Here is a 22,287-nt window from a genome sequence, read left to right on the forward strand (position 1 = left end):
TCACATGCCTGAGATTTGAATACTGATAAGGCTAATAACAGATGGCAAACTTTGTTCTCAATTTCAACCATCATTATTTCTTATTTCATTGTCCCTTCTTCCTTCTGCCTCTTCCGCAAGTCATCTTCATTCTCCAGATACTGACTCACGATTAAATATTTATCTAAATCTCTCTTTTACTATTTGAAAGTGCAGTACATCTCATCACCTTTTTTTCGTTAACTTTATCTCCCCCGTCTTTCCCATAGAAATACTTTCAGAATATTGCATATTCTTGTTCTAATCAGAGTCTTATGAAAAACAACTGCTATCATCACGGAACCAAATCTGTAAGGTCAACTAAAAAAAAAAAATAAAACGCACTGTAAGTTTGGAAGGCATATGTATTTTTGGGACTACTGAAAGTCTGTTAATTTCAAAGCCTTAGGAGGAACTGAAGGCTACATCCCTTAATAATGATTCTCTACATGGTATTTCTTTCTTTTGTTTGCTTTTTATTACTAGGTTCTAAAATAATCTATTTCCGTAAAATATTTTCTATGATTTGTTCGATTAATATGATTTCTTTAAATTGACAGCAGATCATTGTAAAAGAGCATTCTAGGGAAGGTACTGAAACAGACAGTTCACATGTAAAGAAAGAATGGGAGGTCACGTTTTATACAATAATAAGGAATAAAGGAAAACCATATCTTCTTTTTTTCTGATATAGACTCCCTAAGTAGGAAAATTATCCCCTCTGATACTCTGTTATCATCATGTAAAAGTTCTAGCAGCAATAAAAATGCTAAGGACTCACATACATGATTGTGGAAGATGCTACCATAGAGAACTTGCATGATAATTCCTAAAATACAACATTTTCACTTCAGCCTAAAATAAACTGAATGAGCTTGGGTGACTCTTTAACTGCATTACAGAAATCTCATCTTAGACACAATACCTGCCTACAGTTCTGCATCTTGGAAATGCCTCTTACTTGGTGAAAAAGTGAATTTTTAAGCTATGCCTTCTTCCCCCTTATTTTTCTTCTGCTTTCATTTTAAGACGTCTCATCATTAATATCTATCCAGCCTACAGGCCCTGTCAGCTGAAAGGTCACCCTTCCACATTTCCACCAGTAGTGACTATCTCAGCCATCCAATTTTCCAACAAATACTTTAACCTTTTTTTTTTTCTTTTCTTTTTTTTCCCCCCATTTCACTGCTTACAATCTTATCTTCACCTTCCTGCTTAAAATCCTCTGTTTCCCATAACATATATACAAGAACGTAAGCCATAATCACTGGTTTTAGCACTGCTAAAAATTGCAGACAACTGATAAGTGTTTGCTCCTCCTTTACTCAGCAATCCCACTCTTCTTTATATCATCCAGATACTGTCTTTGGAACAGTTAAATCATGAGATGTTGCATTTATAAATATAGCTTTGGGCTCTCAATACTTTGAGGGCATTTAAATTTTAAATAGCATGCTCATCACCGACTTTGAATAAACAGCGAGAGGGATCATTTCACTTTTTTTTACAGAGCAGGAATGCTGGCCAGCATAATACACAGGATTTGTGCATGAGTGAATTTGTGATATTGCTGCCTGGCAGCAGCACACAGAGGATTAAGGGACTGACTGCTATCTACTAAAATGTTGTAAGCCTGCTGTGACTATAAAGGCCATGCTTCAGATATCACTCCTTATTTGTGCATATATCTTCTGCTTTTGCCTTGAAACATACTTATTATTTTCATATGATGTTGGACTTCTAACTAAAAAAAGAGAAAGTAAACCAGATCACTACTCCATTCACAACAATTACAGGCTTGGTGATTTACGTTAAACATTTTTACTTGAAGATTGAGACTAACCCTGTCTCCAAACCACTACAATCTTTCTTATGAATACAAACATGGAATATAAGCAAAAGTTATTGTCTGCAGTCATAAATTAACTGAATGATCTGTTTGTCCTGGTTACATTCAAGTACTGCAAAGAAAATGAAAACAGTCCAGAAAATTAAATACACTGTCACAACTACACTAGCAGTAAACAGAACTCGAGGGAATCAAATACTTTTCATTAATACATCTTTCATTTTTAATTTCACAAGATTGCATTAGGTCAAACGTGTTTCTTTCTCAAGCAGTGAGTGACACATTTTGTTATGAGGCAACAAAATAGTAAGAGTGCAAACTATCCTATCAGTATATATTAAGTCAATTTACATGAGTTTCCTGACATAGTGATGTCATGAAACACTAGCTGCAAATTTATCTCTGCCATTATAGGTGGTTATCACTTCGCTTGCTTAGCTCTGGGAGTCAGACCAAACTCAGAAATGGAGTACGAATGAACTGTTCTATGCAGATTTTCAAAATTAACAGAAGCAAATGACACTTTTCTTTTTTCATTGTAGCACATCAAAATGAAGAAAATTATTAATATCAGTGACATCAGTGATCTACAAATCATACAAGTACCAACAAAGACAAACTGAAGATAACATGCTTTGACTAATTATTAAGATAGAATATATTACTGATTGCCTGAATCATTTTGGAATGTACATACTGAAAATTGGCAAATAATGCTGGAAGCTCTGTTTCAAAGTAAAACTTGTACAGCTTCTATGGATGGAAGGTGCATTTGAATACTTCTACAAAACATCTGCATGTCCATCAAAAAATGATTGCCAGAGTTAATCTTCAGTTATTCTAAAGGGGTAATCATCACTTAAATGACTGAGGCTGACTCTGCAACTATTACTCATGCAAAAGTTCCAGTTAACTTCAGAGACAGCTCACAGAGATGAGGATTAATTGCACAAATACAAGTTTAGGGATTAGGACCAATACCCTTTATCCTGAATGGCTATAAAATGATCACAGTTTTATCAGCATCTGTTGGAAATGCCTACTTCTTTTAAATCCATAATTCTACAAGCCTTTGAATTCATCATTAAAATAAAAGTATTTACGAATGTTCTACATAAATTCTCAGGCTTCAATAAGGACAAAGAAGTAAGAAAGGCAGAGATTCTGAAAATATTTGGAATTATTTTGGCGTTGATTTGACAGTACTTTTGAAATATAACAGCTTCAGCAACAGAAATGTTCACTTTCATTAGGAGATTAATGCCAACTAAATATCTGTAAACTCTGAGGCTATTATGTATATGCAAATACAGATACATCTGTCTCATAAGATTTAAAATAATTTGCAGATTTCTATTGTGTGTGTTTTGTTGGTTTTTTTTTCAGAGGGAAAGGATTCATTTAAGGAGTTTTAATTATTTAATTATTTTTTACCAAGATTCTCCTTCCAAGATGATCCACTCTGCTGCCCTCAAGCCTGGAGTCAGCACCATCAGCAAATGAGAGGTATGAATCTCCTATGGGCATTTAGACCAGTGGCTGCTGAAGTGTTTTACAGTCTTCACCTGTCTTGTCTCTCCAGTCAGCACTGAACCGTGATTGCAGCAGTGCACCACAGGAATCACTGATTGCAGCCTGAATCTAAAGGTCTAACCCATCATTACAGTAATTACACCTTTTTCTTTCTCTCTCATTCCTCAGCAGAAAAGGTTTTTGTTGACTGAAGGCCCTATTCTTTATGCTATCACATCTTGCATTTAAGATTAGCTCCAGACTAGAACATTGAAGGCATATGGAAGAAGAATCAGGTTGCACAAAGAGCACTGAATCTGAATACTACCTAAGGATACTTCTTATAGAGAACACATCTGTGCACATTTTTACACATCCAGTGTCCCAGTACGTATAGAAAGTTGAAAAAGAAAATAGAAGTTATTTTAATAACCATTAGCTAAAACAGAAGGGTAACAAGCTATACCAAAGTTCTAAGGATATGTTCAAATGTGTATTCCTTCAGTAATTTCATAAAATAATTTATGATGCACACACTTCAAACGCTTTGGTTTTTTTTTCCTTCAATTCACCTTTTGAGATTTTAATAATAGGAAATCCCAGTCTCTTCAGGCTGCCTCGACATCTACGCAGTATCACAGTTCACATATGCCCAGATATACCGTTGACTTCTGCCTCTCAGTAGGAAATCAGTTTGCTATAGTGCACTGCGAGCACTTGGAACGGGAGAGAAAATAAATAAATAAAAAGGTTGGCATTTTGTTTCTTGTTAATCACTTGATTTGTTATATTGCCAATGGGCTTTTTATTTGAATTGAGCACGCCTACGGAATGCAGCATATCCTGCTGACAAAAGTGAGAGTTAGAGCTCTAATATTTGTATACAAGCTCAGTGGGAAAGAAATGTGCATGGAAAGCACAGTGGGGAGAAGCTGGAAGTGAGGACAAAATGAAAGAACAGGTCCAATAAAAAGGACAGATGAAAATGAAGAAAAACAAACTGATAAACATTATTTAAAAATCTGAATTGCTGACAAAGCAAATTACATCTGTTGATATTTATTGAACAGAATCAGAAAAAACAACAACAAAAACCAACAAAACAAAAAAAAGCAACAGAATTATTTTAATTGCTCTGAAGGTCAGTTCTGCCAAAAAGGAGAGGTGCCAGTACATAAATGCCAACTCCATATTGCAGAATTTGGTGCAGAATGCCACAGACCATCCCACAGAATCACAGAATGGCTTAGCTTGGAATGGGAACTTAAAGAGCAATGAACTCCAAAACCCCTGCCATGGGCAACCCTTGCCAAAGTTGCCAACCCCTACATAAAGGAGATGTCCAGCATCTCAGAACTAAATCTTATCTTTAAGTTTAGTTTGCAATGCTAAGAGCTACACTAAAATGTTAAAATATAATTGGAAAAAAAACAACAGCAACAAAATAACCCTACAACTACTAACCTAAGAAAAATACTTCCCATGAGAATACTGTTTTATTTTCAGTAACATATTCTATATTTCAGTTTATTTCTGTAAAACTCTGTTTCTCTCTCTTCTCATTGATGAATTAATAGAGAGAAAAGTCTATGTCTTTAGAGCAGGCATAGCTGTCAGTGGACAAGAGCACTGTTATGAACACAGACGCTGCTGCAGGAATCTGAACAAACACAGCAGTCCCAGGATTTGTCCCAAGTTGGTTACAGTAAGTCCAGGCTGTCACAGTTCACTGCTGCTGGTCCTTCAGTTATCTGGATTAGCTCACCTTATAGAAACACCCCATATAGGCAGAACAGAAGATTAAAGTCATGCCAAGAAGTGCTACACTCATAGCTTTGGATGACAGCCTCAAGGAGAAGTACTTGGATTTCAAAATTTCTCAGACTTGCTCAATTTAAAGAAGTTATACCTACATAAAACCTAAGGGAAGTTCTTCTGGAAAAAGTGAGATTCAAATTCGGTGCTTAGCATGACTTAGCAAGTCATGAAGATTTCAGCCAGCACTCATCAGGTGGGTGACAAGTTCAGCCACGTAACCTACCCGTTTCTACATGACTTTACCCCAGATTCATAAGCCCTTGTGAAAATAAATTATCAGTTTGGCACTTGGTCTAGGGACTGATGTGTGTTGCATCCATTACAAGCATTTCAAACGAGAGAGCAGTGGAAAAACACTGTTACTTGATGATGACAGCAGTGATTTACTTCCTAGGTAGAAATACAGAGGTAGCAGGTTTCACTTAATAGCATATAATAAAAGTGCCAAATGTAACATTAATTTGTAAAATGGCAACAGCCACTTGAAAAATTTCCACAAGGAAATTCAAGATTACAGTCCAGTTAATCAACTAATCAAAAATATTATCTGTGTGTATGCAAAATGAAGCCCATGTCTTGTGTTGGCATATCTGGCAGAAGTTTAAAAGAATGGCTAAGTTTTTCCTCATCATTAAAATCTTCCTTGTCAAATATGCCTGCAGCCATTTTTTAGTTCCTTATTTTTAATTCATCCTAGAAGCCTTCTACTTTGCATGCTGGGGAGAAAATGAAACATTTGAATGTCTGCCACAACCTAAAACTTGAAGACTGGAACATGTTGGTAACTATGGCATTGAAAGATTCATCAACACAAATTCCTCCACTGGCAAGAGTCAGAAGCCATTGCTAGAAAGCTAATTTTGATTACTCAAATTGTTCTCATGGCAAGCAAGCTGGCAGCTACATACATTCACTGCACCTTGCAGTTAGTAAAAATGGCTGAGTGTGGGTAGCGATTATGCACTTAGCTTTACACAATACATTGATTACCTTTATGTGTCTAGGAACTGCAGTGTTAGCACTTATCTTTTCAAACCTTAAGCACCACTCACCAATTTCTCTCTATTTTCTTATCATTACTTAGACCAAGGAAGCAGCAGAAATGTCCCAAGAGCAGCAGTGATTGTCCCTAATTGTACACAGTCCATCAGTCAGCATGAGTACACCTCTATCTTTCAAGACTGCTGGACAACAGTGATAGGTAAAAATTACACAAAATGCAGAACAAAACAGTTGAGTTGAAGAAAGGACTTGCCACATTCATTTTATGAAGGTTTTCATTTCTGAACTCTTCTGAACACAGATTACAGTGCCAGTAATGGCAGCTCTCTTTGGGCATCTTTATACGTTTTAGAGAAGTGACATATATGGAAAGTGCCATAAAAACATGAAATATCACCAGAATACATTCTTCTTAATTATAACAGCAGATGGTTTCTTTATATGGAACTTTTTAATGAAAAGAAATAAGATTAATTATAACAAACCATAATCAGGACTGTTAAATGGACAATGGACAGAGACTAGTATCTTTTTATCTAGAAATTACTATGGTAGAATTAAACCCTATATTTTAATCTATATGTTGCCTTATTAAGATTCAGTAAGATATATTCTAACTCCAAGGCCAGTTGTCTTACCATTATTTTGTTCAAGCGCAACTATGTTGACTGACGGCAAGTCACATCTCTGGGGGCGTGAGTTTAGAAGACTTAGAAGACTGAAAAAGGTTTATTTCACTAATATTCTCCTCAATACCTTTTACTTACATTTTACATTCAGTTTTTTGCTTGCTTTTTGGAACAAGTCAGAAAAAAAAAGAAAAAAAAAATGTAGAAAAGCAGATACAACTGTACATCAATAAACACTGATATAATTTATGAGTAAGCTAGGGAAAGAAACAAATTATATACATTTCCAGCATCTATATCAGCAGGATTTCTGTGGTGAAGGATTCTACTGAACTACATTTTTATGCATGAGTGATGCAAAAAGAAAAAAAAGAAAAAAAAATATCACATAGTAGTAAAATCTCATCCTTCAAATTTGTTAATTACTGTTGCCATGCTTCTATTATTTATATTTTGTATTTTTAAATACTATTCACCTTGTACACACATCTTTGCAGCAGTGTTCTAAGTTATCACCAAATTATGTAATAATATCTAATATTAAATTCAAAGTACTCTATTTTTTCCCCCAGTTTGAGAATGATCACATTTAGATGAGAAAACTACAATTTGGAGCCAAGAGGTTAGAGCTTTTTCGGTTTCATGCTACCTAATGGTTACCCATTGAAAACTTTGATACATAAAATGGTTTACTTACCTCAGATAGAACATTAATCTACCACATCAGCCTTTGAAAGATCCAAAATTTATGATAATGTTATTTATAGACAGATTATTACTATCCATATTTTCTTACTAAAAAAATCCTAACACTGCAAAATAGAATTGTAAGAGGATTTAACTATAATTGCAGCATTATCTATATCTTGCAAAACCTAATCCTGTGAAAAGTTAATAATGTGCGTATTCCTATTTAAATACCATTAAACCTGTTCGTATGATTAGGCACTCCCTGCAGAATTGGAGCTGAGGTCCTGATCCTGCATAATCTTGAAGAGAATGATGCTTTGCATGTATGCAGCAAGCTATCTGTAGGCTGTCCAGAAACTACAGGGTTGGGTTCTAAATGTCGATAATTAATCCATCATTCTTTGTACTTGAGATTTTGAGTTTAGTCAGTTACTGTATACTGAATAAAATCCACAGTTCAATGTTTACATTGTGTTAATGTAGCAAGAAGGGCATGTAAATGAAGAAATGGTTGAAACATTCTCAAGCCTATCCTTAACTTTAAGTAAATAACAAATGATGCCAAAAAGCGGTTTGTGTACACTGAGAGGAACAAATGAAGAAACACACCTTGTTAACTAACACTCAGCCAGTATTTGGCTATTCAGTATAATCCATGTGAGAAAGTAGACTCCCAAAAACAATCTACATACAGATACATATGATTATGTTAAGACTCCTGAGGCAATATAGATAATATATTTTTGCCACCATGTGAAAAAGTAATTTCAAATCTCATTTTTCTCTCAGCATCCCTGGCTGCTCCTAAAAGCTAATGCAGAATGAGGCTTAAATGCATTCTCTTGATTTCAGGCTTAAATTCAAATGCTGAAAGAGTAACCAGTCAAAAATAAAATTTCCCAATTTCTATTTTTGACATTTGAAAAGCACATTTCTTTCAGAATTCTTCCCATTACATGGAGGAAGCCGACTTTGTTAGGAATGAAGGGAAAATGATGCGCAAGCACATCAGGTAAAATTCTAAGGACATTTCAACATTCATAGCCTATAAAACATTGGTATTCAACTGTTTCTCACCACTGCTGAGAAAGCAGTTAAAGCCACACTGTATTTTACGGGGGGGGGGGGGGGGGGAAGTGCTTATACAATATGCATCTAAAGGAAAATGTTTCTTTTCCCCCCAGTGGTATGTCTCATTCCAATTTATAGGAGGGAGGCGAGGTTCTTTGATATGTTATACCCGGCAGCACTCCCTGAGATGGCCATCTTCCTGGAGATAAGCCTACACAAAAGACCACTTAACGGCCATTCATCTGCATTATCTCTCTCTCATTGCCCTCTGGCCTAGTCCATCTGTGTCCCTCAGTCAAAGGATCTCTCAACCCTTGCCTAGGACTTGCTTGGACTTGTACATCCTCAGCAAACTTTGAGAGTATTTAAAAACTATAAATGTGAACTTTTTTCCTCCACTTTCTGCCAGTTTCAAAGTGAACAGGCACAGGGCATCCAAGCAGAAAGTACTTATATTTTAACCTGGCTCTGCTTCTTCAGAGGATGAATTCTCTGTGAATTGAGGAAAGCTAAAAAACATAACAGTGCTGTTTAAGTACAAACAATGCCCTAACAACTGTATCCTCCCCCCACTCAATATACTTGACATCTTATTTATCTTTCCCAGGAAACACTTCTTGAATTGAGAAACAGAACACAAGCAAAATGAGTGCATCCCTTTGAGTTGTATCCCTCCCTTAGAAGTATCGCTCATAATTAGGGAGTCTACTATGCCAAAACAAAATAAATAAATAAGTAAATTCAATCCTATTTTATGACTCACGATAACTGAGATAACATTTTAAGCTAAGGTACTTTACAGAATTCAGAGACTGCGTAGTAATTCAAACTTTTGGAAATTCACAACTTGCAGCTATCTTCCACTCTGTCTCACCTCTATTCTCAGTACTATAGATTTTCATCCTTTTCTTTGTTAACATTTTTCTCAGTAGACAGAGCCCTTAGGTACACTACAATCTGAATCATAAAGATCTCAAATAGATAAAACAATTCTGAATTTGGAGTATTCATTCCCTGTTAACCATAGTGAAAGTCTACTTGAGTATCAAAGATCTAAGTTTAGTGTATAGAGTTATGATTCTATTCATTGCTACCAAAGGGCGCTCTACTATAGGTAGAATGCACATTTTTTCATAATGCATGCTTTCAAAGCAGCACTCTGTAGCGATTCCTCTAAGTTGGGTGAAATACTCTACATTTGAATTTCATGAACATGGAGCACTCTGAGAACTATCAGAATTCAAAAACAGTTTCAAGATACCCATGGCATCTGAAAAAAAAAGGCTCCTGAACCCAGGGATGCCAACCTACCCCTGGGAAAGAAGATGAGAATTAAGACAGATGCTGTCTCATCCATGTTAATAAAAGAAAGGAAAATGATTCAGTTGAAATGTTAGCCCTTACTCTGTGCTGTACATGTACCATTTCCATCATATTTTCCCCTGGGAGTGTATCTCAAAAATGAATGTATGTAGCATCTGAGATTATATTTGTTTCCTTTTTACTAACGCATGCAATATAGGCTAATAAATCACGCAGTATCTTAGACCTTCTTTTAAGTTTTGTCCTACAATCTATTGCTGAAGCAATTCAATTCGCCTGAAAATGCTTTGATGTAGTGATGTGGATGTATCAAATCATCTAGTCACGTAGAGCAACAAAACTTTTGAAAAAATCTAGACAACTCTACACTTAAACTTCCTGAAAATTAACTAGATACTGCATTTAGTAAATAATATCCTGGCCTGCATCAAAAGAACACACAGCAGATCAAGGAAGGTAATTCTCTCCAGTACCAAGCAGCAGCCTAGTGATGGGAATGATGGGAAGAAACTTGATTACAGAATGCAGAAATAGGTAATGCTTTTAAACTAAATAAGTTATTTAGTAAAATTAAACTAAATAAGCTCAATAGTAACAATGTAACTCTGAGACAGAAAATAAAGTCTAGTGTTTCACTCATGTGGGTAAACAGTTATACTCTCCTTAGAAGCTGTCTTTTTAATTCCAATCAAACTCTGATGGTGTTGAACAAAAGAAAAAAATCAAAGAATACTCTCAGATCTCAGGTGTAATTTAGATCGCTGCATTCAGGTATTCATGAAAATGTAATTTTTCTGCTGTAAATTGACTAAGTTTTATTTGGAGTCTTGGAGAAACAGTAACAAGGCACTACATGAAGCCAATTTCACAATCATTTTTCAGTACAATATTCTGTCCATACTTTTATGAACTCACTACAGTCGCTCACATTTAAGTAAAAGACTAAAAACCTATCTTTTACCATCAAACAACTTTTCAGCTTTATTTCCATCCCTGTCAAAAATTGCTTTATGACATACTTCTGAGAGTTTGAGAGTTTTTTTGTTAAAGGAGATTTAAGTAGTTCTTACACACTTAACCAAATATGGAAGTAGATTCTTGTAAATTCCAACCTGTGCCATTACTTAGATTAACTTTTATAAAAATTCCAAAAGCACTTTTCTATCTGCTGAATGGGTGTATTCTTTGGCTACCTTCAGTTATCAGATGTATGAGGAGGATTTGCCAGGAAGAAATTTGAAAGATGATTTCATTTCTCATAAAAATGCAAAATAGATGTAAAAAGCTCATGGCAAACTATCCCCTGTAGCTAGTCAGAAATTTTTACTGTCTAGTTGCTCCTTCATTCCCTGTCAAATAATTTTGACTTTTTGGTTCATTCTCCCCTGTGAAGATTTTCTTTTTTTTTTTTTTTTTCCTTTCAATTTTTTTTCTCATCTTATGACGATGATATCTCATGAGCTCTTCTAGCATACAGAAGGAAGATCAGTAAATCTAAGTATAAACTTTTGGCAGTATGGAAGATGTTCACAGGCACTTTTCAATCTATAAACCACTTCTTAATATATTCTTTAAGATATGCTTCCTCTGATTAGCTGTATGCCTATTTCAACACATATTACTCAGTAAACATTCCCAATAGTTGCTATTATTTTAGTCCCAGAGAGGATTTTGTTACACCTAAATTCAAATTAATCTACTGACTATGAAATTGCTTACTGTTGTGGGCACCATGAGCTGATCAACAGACAGTATGAGCACCATGAAGCACCTGGCAGGCACTACAGAGCTGGTGGAACACTCAGCACATATAATCAACAGGAAGCTCTCTGAGGATATTAAAAGTGGTGTCAAGTTATTGGCAGTCATTACAAATCCTGTCAAGTGTTCTGGACATAATAAATAGGGGTAAAAGCTAGATGAGTATTATAAATTCTGTATCAGAAGTGTGCTAGGGAGTCCTATTAAGAATTAAAGTATGACATTCTGAGAAACTGCTGTTTCATTTCATCTGTAAAATTTGCAGGCTCATATTCATTGGCAACCTGGAAATAACAATTACCAGCCCTTAATTGGTTCTTCTGATCATTCCAGTGTTTTCAGGAGCAGCACTTTTCCTGCTGGGAAATGGAGCTCTATGAAAATGCCCATGCTGGGTCTCTATAAAGTGGTAACTTGACACTTGGAAGGAAATGCAGACTTTCAAATGATCACTAATGCAGGCTACTGGAAACTTCTCACCCTTTCACTCACAAAAGCATATTCCTTATTTTTTCTAGCTGGGTATCTGTGCTTCCTTAACAATTCAGCCACTAAATGATCCCTGGTTCACAGCTTTTTACATCTGTCATAACTTGTAAACGTTCTTATTGGCCATTGTTAAAACTACATTTTTTGTTATAACTCCAGTTGACCCTGATCTCCATTCTGCTGGAAAAGTGTTAGTAACACACATCATTCCCTTGGTGGCTATGGGAAAAGAAGTGTGACTTTTCTTTCATTTCCATAAAGCATTAGCAAAGTCACCACCCCAGCAACTTTCTGCCATTCAAGAAAGTCAAAGATCCAAAGATTCTGTAATTAGTGAAGTATGCAGCAAATAATATTTCTGATTATGGAACCCACCAGCACAGTCACAGGCAGGGATATTTTCTACGCAGTGAAACTTCTACATTCATGATGTTTCTCTATCCTATGCTATACAGTGCTCACCTAGAGATTAATTTTCTTTACTCATCTGTATTTTTTTCTTCCTCACACCATATCCATGATGTTTGCTACAGTGGAAAATCTCAGAGAGCAATTCACTTACAGATCTGTATTTAAAGAATCTGCCTTACTAATGCTCACTCTAAAAATCCTGTTCATCCACAGAAAGTGGTGCTGAAGTGTATAGAACTGGTTTAAAAAATGAAAAATAGAAGAACAAAATATGACATTTATGAGATACAACTTAAAAGCAACAACAGAGATACAACTTAAAAGCAACATTCTCTAAATCCCTCAAGTAAACCTGTTTGTACCCAATACGCAAAACAAGGTTACCATTGGATGAATACCATGTATTAATGTATCAAGTCATGAATATATGCTACCTAATATATAGACAGGACAGCAGTGTTCTCTCAATATACGTACAGCTTTAGATGACATAAGCAATTTGTATTTCCATTTTATTTTCATCTTAGTTGTATTAAACCTAAATTTCTCATTGCTGTAAGAAAGCCAGAGTTACTAATACTTATTTGGGGGATACTAATACTTTAAAAAAAATATTATTCTCTCAAATCCACTCCAATTGGTGACATTAAACACCAGCACAACTCACCACATATCAGTTGGTTTTCCTTCAGGTTACGAAATGACTGTCCTTGTAAAGCACTGGGGTAAGCACAAACCGTTTCCTCTGCAATTCGGACTGAAGCATTTCTAGCCCATTGTAAGACCCATTTCAGATTACAGTCACAAATAAGTGAATCGGTGTTGAAATGCCTAGTAGAGCAAAGGAAGAGCACAGTTAGTATACATGCAATTCTCATAAACAAACTCTTTCCAATGTCTTTTAAATAAAGATTATTGAATTCTAAAGACCATCCTACATAGACATGTAAGTAATTATACAGATACCCTGAGACAAATAATGCACACCATCCCACTCTTTCAAAACATGCCAAAATTTTTTTTATTTGGGAACATTATTTCTGACTACTGACTTATACGTGAGTAGGTGGTATATAAAAAGCCACACTGCAGCATACATTTACTTACTAAAACTCCCTTATGTAGAAAATTAATTATGGGAACACCCAAAATACACTTTTAAATCTCAGAGAGGTGTGTTTAATATAAACAGCCAAGAACTGTCATTATTGTTCCAGACATAGTTTTTATCATGAGTGCTTTTGTGTATTCATAGTTATCACATGATGTAATGTATACAAACATGGAAAGTTGTGTAAAATCATCAGGTAGAAAAGAATAAATACGGATGCCATTCAGGATTGCCAGAGTGGGTTTGTTACTACCTGCATCAAGTTCTCAGCACAGACACTGGTAACAAAACACTGTATATTTTATGTTTCTAATGCATTGATAGAAATAATTCTCTTTGAATTCAGCTGCACTGTGATCACTGTGGTGTTCTTCTTAACTCTTTCAGAAGGTAAGGAATCATACTTACAGAGCTTTCAGAGCGAGCAGCTCAGAAAAGAGTCCATTCATGAGACTTGAAAAAATATTCCCTGACAAATTCCTAGAGGGGAAAAAAAAAAAAAAAGTTAATTACTGATATAGCAAATACGTGAAAACAAAGTTGTTATAGAGCTTTTTTTTTTTTTCTTCTAAGTGCTAATTTAAAAAAATGTCTTTGTTGTGGTCAGGAAATGACATGTTTAAATTTCTATATTGTCTTTTTGTAAATGACAGCAATATTCAAATCAAACCATGCACTTTTGCTTATTTTATTGTCACAGCAGGTACACATACAATTCATTCCATCTAAGAAACAGAAGGATCTGTACATATTTAACAGAAGTAATATGTTCTAGAATTTCAATGTAAATATTCACACAGTGAATTGTCACCAAGACCTATATTTTAATTTTACGGCCCATGTAGAATGGTACTTCAAAGGTAAACAAATAAAAGCATCAGTTTCATAATGCTTAGATGAATTCAAGCATTTAAATAGCAGCGAGTTTCAAAGTAAACATTTTTATTACAAAAGACTTTAAATAAACTGATCTTCCTATCCTTACATTCTTAAGGCCATTTCCATTTTAACTACAGTTTTACTGTATTTTTGGTCCCAAAGTCTGAATGGATTAAGCTGAATACATTCATACAGATGCAATTTAATATTTTCTCATTCAATATTACTATTGAATCAGCGTCTTAGGAGTACAAAAGGTAAATGCTTAATATCAAATAATGCTGTTTTTTTAAGAACCTGTAAAATAAAATTAAAATTAGTTGTAGAGCCTTCTGGAAACAATTAATCTTATTTTTGTACTCTTGGCAATTCTTGGAACAAATGTAGTTTTTCAGCAATCAAAACAAAAGCTTTGAACAATTCAAAATTCCATGGTAGCTTCAAGCAAAACTCTACTAATAGAGAAAAATAACTGGCTCAGCAAAGTTAAGTGAAATTATTTCTCATTATACTGAGTGACAGTAAGATATGTTGATATAATTGAGGTCATTGCAAGCATTTTGTTTAACAGTGCACCCTTAATACAATTGAAGCACTAAGCTCTTGGAAATGGAAGGGCTTTCAAATTTGCCTTGAAGTATAGGTATATATAAGGTAGCCTCTCTACTTAAAATTAAATGGACCTACTCATGCTTATTGGACATAAGCCCTGGCTAAGCATATGCTGAAGCAGTTCAATGAACCGAGACCTTAAAAGGACCAAATGAGAAAGCGATAACCATGACATACCGCAGTAAACCAAAAGTAGCCTCAGCAGTAGGAAAGCAGATACAATAGTGCCCCATTACTGACAAGGCAATCAGGCTGAAATGGAAGACAGCAAAAGCAATCTGCCTAGCCATGTATGGAGGCCAGCAGAAATACAGAGGTTTCTTTCCTCTTCCTCATCCCTACTGCAGTATGGTAGCATTTCCATTCTGATGCAAATTCCATTATTCTCTTGGTCAGTCTTCATGCAGTAAAATAAACAGAACATCAACAATGACGTTTTCTAATTCTGTTTGGACCAAAGGAAGGCTTCATTTCTGGCCAGTATTTTAGAAAGCAAGGAAAAAACTAAATCATTTCCATGGCCCATGCAGCAACATTCAACAAACAGACTGTTGCTATTCACCTGCTGAAGATGCCCATCCTATGTCTGATAAATCTACATGCTTTCCATAGGTCCTACCAAGCGTACGTATTCTTTCATATTCAGTCAGTGGCCTGGCTCAAAATTTCCACATTACCACTGCTAATTAGCAAACCTGTATCATCTTTACAGTGCTGTATAGATCACGAATTTCTACAAGAAACAATAATATTCAAAAAGACTGGATCTCCCCAACACTGGGAACAGCTGCTTTGCTAACAAAGCATTCTGGAGCATTATTAAATCACCCAATAATGTCTGAGCAAGATGTCTGCAGCATGCTGCAGATGCCTGGTTCTGCTGGCTCACATGACATTTATATTCCATATTAAAATATTTCTATTTCCTCAGTGTTGTGAAATTCCACCATTCCAGATGGTGACTTAAAATGAAATTTGTTCTTAAAACAACTTCATCATCTAGTTTCCAAACATCTCAAAGATAACAATTTAATGCACTCCAAAGCTGATAACACTTACTATGCCATTAACTTACTCCATTAACAAAAAGTGTGATCTCTGTTATACCAGAGGTAAACCATTTTAGTTTTATGTGCAAGGCCCTGCACTTATTTTTAATATACCAAATACTCTATGCTTTTACAGAAATTAATAAAACACTTCTGCCAGAAGCTTTAATATAAATAACAAATGCCCTAAAACAGCCAAATGCATCTCAAAGGACTGATTTGAGACAAAGTACAGGCAGAAACAAAGTATATGAACATGAAGTATGTGCCACAATTATAAGCAGTATTAGAAAGCAGAGGCTGAATTGAAAAGGCAGTAGATTCTTCTTTTGTGTAAAAAAGACTTGATAGAAGAGGTAAAAACCTACTGCACAAATAAAGAGAGGGCAGGCTCTGGCACATACTTTCTCAGTATGAGGTCTACATGATTCACTGTGTTATACTGGTTCTGTACTTTATCTCTGGCACCATACAAAGGGAGTAGTTTTTTCAATGACAGCAACAAAGTCACACAAGAATTTATAGTATAATATTACCATAAAGCTAGTTGTTGATAATGATTCAGAGACAGGACAACAAATAAATCAGATGCATTTAATCTAACAGTTGGAAGTAAAGAGGAAGGTCTGTCTGGAACTTCTTAAAGGAAGATCCAGCATTAGCTGCTTATTGAAACTGGTTTTAATGCAGCAACATTGCTGAAGAACTAACTTACTGGGGAATATTAATATGAAATCCTGTCTATCAATTCAGTGGCACCACCCCAGTATTCCACAGCTCTTGATATTTAAATTAAGTATAAACAGAATTAGTATGGATGGCCACTCCATCACCTACCAAAAGTATATTTACGTACATCATTCTGGAACAAAGCATTGAAACACGGCCACTGAGGGGCTGAAGGAGATCTAGTAGATTCGCTGCATTTGATTATGTCACTCTTAGTTAGAATATGTGCACCCCAGCACAACATAAACACAGCCAAAGGATGATATATAAGTCAAAAAAGTTAAGCTAATATCTTAGAAGACATAATAAATCTTCTCTTATGCTGTCTGACGCACTGTCAGATACATCTGTCAAACAATGTGAAAGCATTTTGAAATCATTTTTCAAGTACAAATCATCAATTCCAAGAAGGTGTAAAAACTAGATCAGCCTCAAGGAACATAATCACAATTCACTGGCTGCAGTGATTTGTAGAGCTGTGTGAAATTTTAGATTTCATTAGAAATTTGAAATTCAATTCCAATTCACTAAAATATACATTCTAACCACGGTCTGAGTAAGGGACTCGTTTCCTACATTCATGATTAAGAGGCCTATAAGTTCTATTTGGATTTTGCATGTGCTTGTGTTTTCAAAGCAATTTTTGATGATGCTACTAATTATTATTTTTTAGATGTACATTTAAGAAGCCTTTAGGTTGCCCTGTTCAGAACAGTCTGCATGAAACCATCAAGCCCTTTGAAGAGTCTTTGCATAATTCCTAAAAGCTAGACAAGTTTCATCCGTCATTTTAGAGAAATATGTTTACATACTAACCTAAATCCTACTGAATTTAGATATATTCATTGCATCATTTGATGAAGTTACATCAGTTTAGTCCTACAGTTAATTTTTTACTTCTTTTTCCCAACATTTTCATTTTACAAAGCCAACAAAAAGCAAAGTACTGTATTATTTTGTTTCACCCGGTATTTGTGCTCATAAACAGGGCCAGGAAAGCTCATCTCTTTAATTCACAGTAGGTGTATAAGGATTTATGTCCTTTGCTCTTTCCAGTGGACTCATGGCTCTCCCTACTGGTTTTGATAACAGCCTGCAAAGATCCTTCTGTATTTCATCTCTGCTAAGGTAACACAGGAGAGCTCTAATTACTGTAATCAAAAATTACATAAATCATTATTTCTCTCTTATAGTCTTACCATCTTATAATGCTCCTTTGATATTCTCACCCATAATCAGTGGTTATTATATCAGTTTATTGTTTAACAATTTGTCATCTTTTCTTTAGCACAATTCTATACATTTATGTTACATAAATGTAAATGCCACTTCACATTGTTTTCGGAGAGTATACTCCTGAAATGACCAGTAAACATAATTCAGAGTTATAGCTAGCAACACAAAGGAGAGTTATTGTAATTTACACATTGAAGTAGTTTAATTCTGGAAGATTTTATGTAAAAGAGTCCAAGGGGAAAAAAAGCTAGAAAGTATTAGGCCCAAGGCAGCAGGTTGGATTAGCATGTAGTCAGCAAAGCAAACAAACAAACAAACCAAAACAACACTAGTCCTTACATTCAAGGCAAATTGAGATTACAAACTCAAATTATTATAATTATGTCATCAATCAGATTTCTGAGGTAGAGAAGCAAGTAATGTGATGAATGGTGGGGACCTGTTCCTCTTGACTTGGTAGTGGCACAACATCATCACCAACTCAACAAGAGTAATGCTGCTTTTGACTCTGGTTTGTTAAAGATGACGTTTTGTATAGAAGATAAAGTCATAGATACAGCAATCATGAACTGATTTACTTGTGGTAAAAAAGAAATTTTGTCTAATCTATGATTAGGCCTCTGGTTTCCAGAGGACAGACTTCAGAAGTAATAATAATTGAAAAACAATAAAGTAACTGGAGAGGAATTATTGAAGTACATGAATTGGCATGTAGGATGACCTCAATGATATAATCAAGTGAACCAATAACTAAACACTGAGAAATAATTTTTTTAAAAAGATCAGAGATATAGAGAGCCAACAATAAACAGAAAATGCCAGTAAAAAGCCAGAAAGCATAGAGAGATTGCAAGAATTACTAAAAAATGAAGTTACTCTTTGGAAAGTCTAATAAAAGAAGGTTGTTTTCTACACTAAACAAATATTAGCACAAGTGAGAAATTGCAGTCATTATATATAGCCCAAATATATCCAATTGCTACTATTTCTGTCTTTTCAGTGATATTGGTCAACTGGTATACGTGTATTTTGTGGGAAATGCATCATTAGATTCCAGAAATTATCTTTCCTAAGATCACCCACAGAATGACCAGTAAGCTGTAGAACTAGTTAAAATCCAAAAATACCTGGGCAGATAGATAGATCTTTGATACTAGTCCTACTCACATGAAAAAATCTAGTTTAAATTTTACATTTTCTCCTTCTGATATAATATAATCCCAGATATATAATAAAGTCAATCAATAATTATCCTTTTCTAGAAAACAACTGATTTTCTTTATACGTCTTCAGTAAAAGCATATTGGGTTTTTCTTTTATCTTTTACAATTTGCCAGTATTTTTTCTATCTTTGTTTCTTTCAGAACTCAATCAGTAACTGCTTCAAGTACAAGTGAAGTCAAACTAACAAGTCTACCAGAATCATTCTTTTACGTACTGACACACAAACGTAACATCCACAAAGATGAAGAAACTGAGACTAAGAACATTTATGGTACAACACTATAAGCTAATAGACAAGACAGAAGAGTGGGGGAGTGTGATGCTGCTGGTGTTGTGCAGAAACAGCCTTGTGACTGACTATTTAGAGCTTTCTCTAACTTCTATAACAGTTTTGGCTCAGAAATGTAAATACATGAAAGTAAAATCTGGTAATAACAACACCAAAGTCTAGTCAACATTAAGAGAATCATTTTCTTAGATGTGAGCGTACTTGAAGACAGTAGGTCACATAATTTCACTAAATAATATTATTCAAAGTTAAAAGTGCAACAAGAATTTCACTTGAGTATTTAAATTAAGAAAGGCATCAAAGTTCAGCTATAAACTGGAACCACAGAGTAAAACCATGCAAAAAGTGCTGAGTCTTCACTCACTTGGAAATGAAATTTAGCCTCACACTGAGGAAAAGATAAATATTTACCTAGGATGCTTAAAAAGATTTGAGACAAGAAACCACTGTGATAGCCATAAATGCATATGCTTAGAAAAAAATCCGCAAGCAACTGTGGAATGGTCAGAGTTTGATTAGTAGAGGGAGCAAGGATATGGGAACCGGTTTTACCAAAGGAACCTGTAATGCTTATGTTAGTTCAGCTTGGAAACTACTGAACTTTGCCAAAAATGCGGAGTATTCCACTCTCTTTCCTGGTCTCCAGGGGAAAGGACAAGTGTAGCCAAACACTGCCACAGAACAAATGCTGAAAACTCACTGTGAATTAATTTCTGTTCCTTATATTCACAAGACTGAAATTTAGCAGTTAAGACGGTTTGGAACATTTATGAATAATATTTTTTTTACTTTTTCCCAAGACTGCATGGATTTGAACAGTTTCTGTTGAGGCTGCTCATGTTGTCTAGAAGGTGGCCTCACCACTTTGAATTAATCAAGGCTCCTCCTATTGTCTTTTCTCATGTATACACATCAGAGGAGATCTGGCAGTTATTCTCAATAATGCATCAAGTTAAGCGTGTCAGATTTGGGCCTTTTACCCAGCATCATTTTGACCTCCTGGCAGATTTTTCTAGAAAGATTTCCCAGTTTTTTCAAGGTTATGCCAAAACTGACCTGGAGAGAAAGAAAACGCAAAGCTCCAGACCTGTAACATACTATGATACAGGACTGATTCCTGATTTAGGAATTAAAGCAGACACCAATAAAAATGCAGTGCCCTCAAGGGTCTTTCTCAACAGGATACACTGAAAAGCACGTAACAAAATATTGTTTCCTCCATTTATTCTCTCAACTTCCAAATACTTGAAATTCAAGAATTTCCTGAACAATACCAGGTTTCTATGAATTCAGTAATCCAGCAGGGATTTCTCTTTTATAATATTGTCCATAGCCTCTTGAATTCATGTAAAATTTTTAACAGCATCCTGCAGCAAAGTGTTCCACAGCTTTGTCTTTTGTTAAAAAATAACGACAACAAACCTTCCTTTTGGTTTGATTTTTTTCCAGTTTGCCTCACAGTATTTTCTCTCAGTATCCTCCAGTTTCTGTATTGTCAGAGATGATGAAAAATAGGTTGCTGTTTATGTCTATTATGTGATTCAGATTTTTAGAGTCTTGTATCATATTGCCCTTCCTCTCAACTGTCCCTTTCCCAGCCAGGAAAGCTGCAGGTAACTTACTCATTCCTAGTAAGTAAGCCTTGAGCCTTTCAGAGATTTGGTCATGTTTCTTAGCTCAGTGGACTGAGCAGACTGCCCACACTATTCAAAATGTTTAGCTTTATTTCTGTAGTACTATATATGTTCTCTGATTCGTTCTCTCATCCTTTAGTTTTATATATATATATGTGTGTGTGTGTGTGTATGTATGTATATGTATATATATAAAGTGATACTGAGCAATGAGCAATTGTTTTAGTGACATTACACACTATCATCTCAAAACATCTTTCCTGACTTTTACTGGTTAGCCCAGAACTTTTTTTCTTCCTTACTTCACTTAATGTATACTTCCATTAAGTTTTATTTGCCATTTTACTGTGCTGTCATGGAATTCTCTCCACTGTTTCTGTCATTCCTCAAAAATTAATCGTGGTCTCCCAGGCCATGATAAACTTAGTATCTCAAGTAAATTTGGCCACCACATATTTTATACCTTCCAGATTCATCTGATTATCCCTGAAATTAAACATATCAGGTATACTATCATAATCTTCTGTTTTCTGAGTGCTTCTTCTCTAACTGCCTGAAAATCTATGGATCCACTAAATGCTGAGACATAAGGATGTAAGTTGATTGCTTTACTCTCTAGAGCATGTTCCAGTGCCACAATGCATGATAGACTAATGACTCAGAAAGTAAGATAACAAATTACATGAAAAACACAACACCTTCAGTGGACAGTCTAAATTTCACATTACTCAAGCAATTGGGAGTACCTTTAATGTTCCAAATTTAAAGAACAATTTATGTATCTTTTTCTATGCTTTTACATCTTTCTGTGATACATTTTAGGGACAAAAATAACCTATGAAATTCTAACTGATCTCCAGTGAATCAAAAGCTCGATGTATCAGTTTTAGAAACCAGCATTAGAAACCAACTTTATGAATCATTATTTGGGTGTTTGACCTTTATGACATG

General features: G+C 35.1%; 1 protein-coding gene across 4 annotated transcripts in view; it reads right to left on the reverse strand.

Moving 5' to 3' along the window:
* LOC107316088 (adhesion G protein-coupled receptor A2) overlaps nt 1–22,287 on the reverse strand; it is a 247,657-nt gene that overhangs the window by 125,688 nt on the left and 99,682 nt on the right. For all 4 annotated transcript variants that reach the window (XR_014948908.1, XM_015867228.3, XM_085555213.1 and 1 more), the window contains 2 exons: nt 14,093–14,164; nt 13,241–13,404 (listed from right to left, as the gene is read on the reverse strand). Coding sequence is in view for 3 of the 4 variants with exons in the window: in XM_015867228.3 (XP_015722714.2) it covers nt 13,241–13,404; nt 14,093–14,164 (236 nt within the window). In the remaining variant the exon portion in view is untranslated. The remainder of the gene's footprint in view (nt 1–13,240; nt 13,405–14,092; nt 14,165–22,287) is intronic.

This window comes from Coturnix japonica, chromosome 8, assembly GCF_054131305.1.
Source record: "Coturnix japonica strain WE chromosome 8, WE-NBRP24, whole genome shotgun sequence".
NCBI classification, from domain to species: domain Eukaryota; kingdom Metazoa; phylum Chordata; class Aves; order Galliformes; family Phasianidae; genus Coturnix; species Coturnix japonica.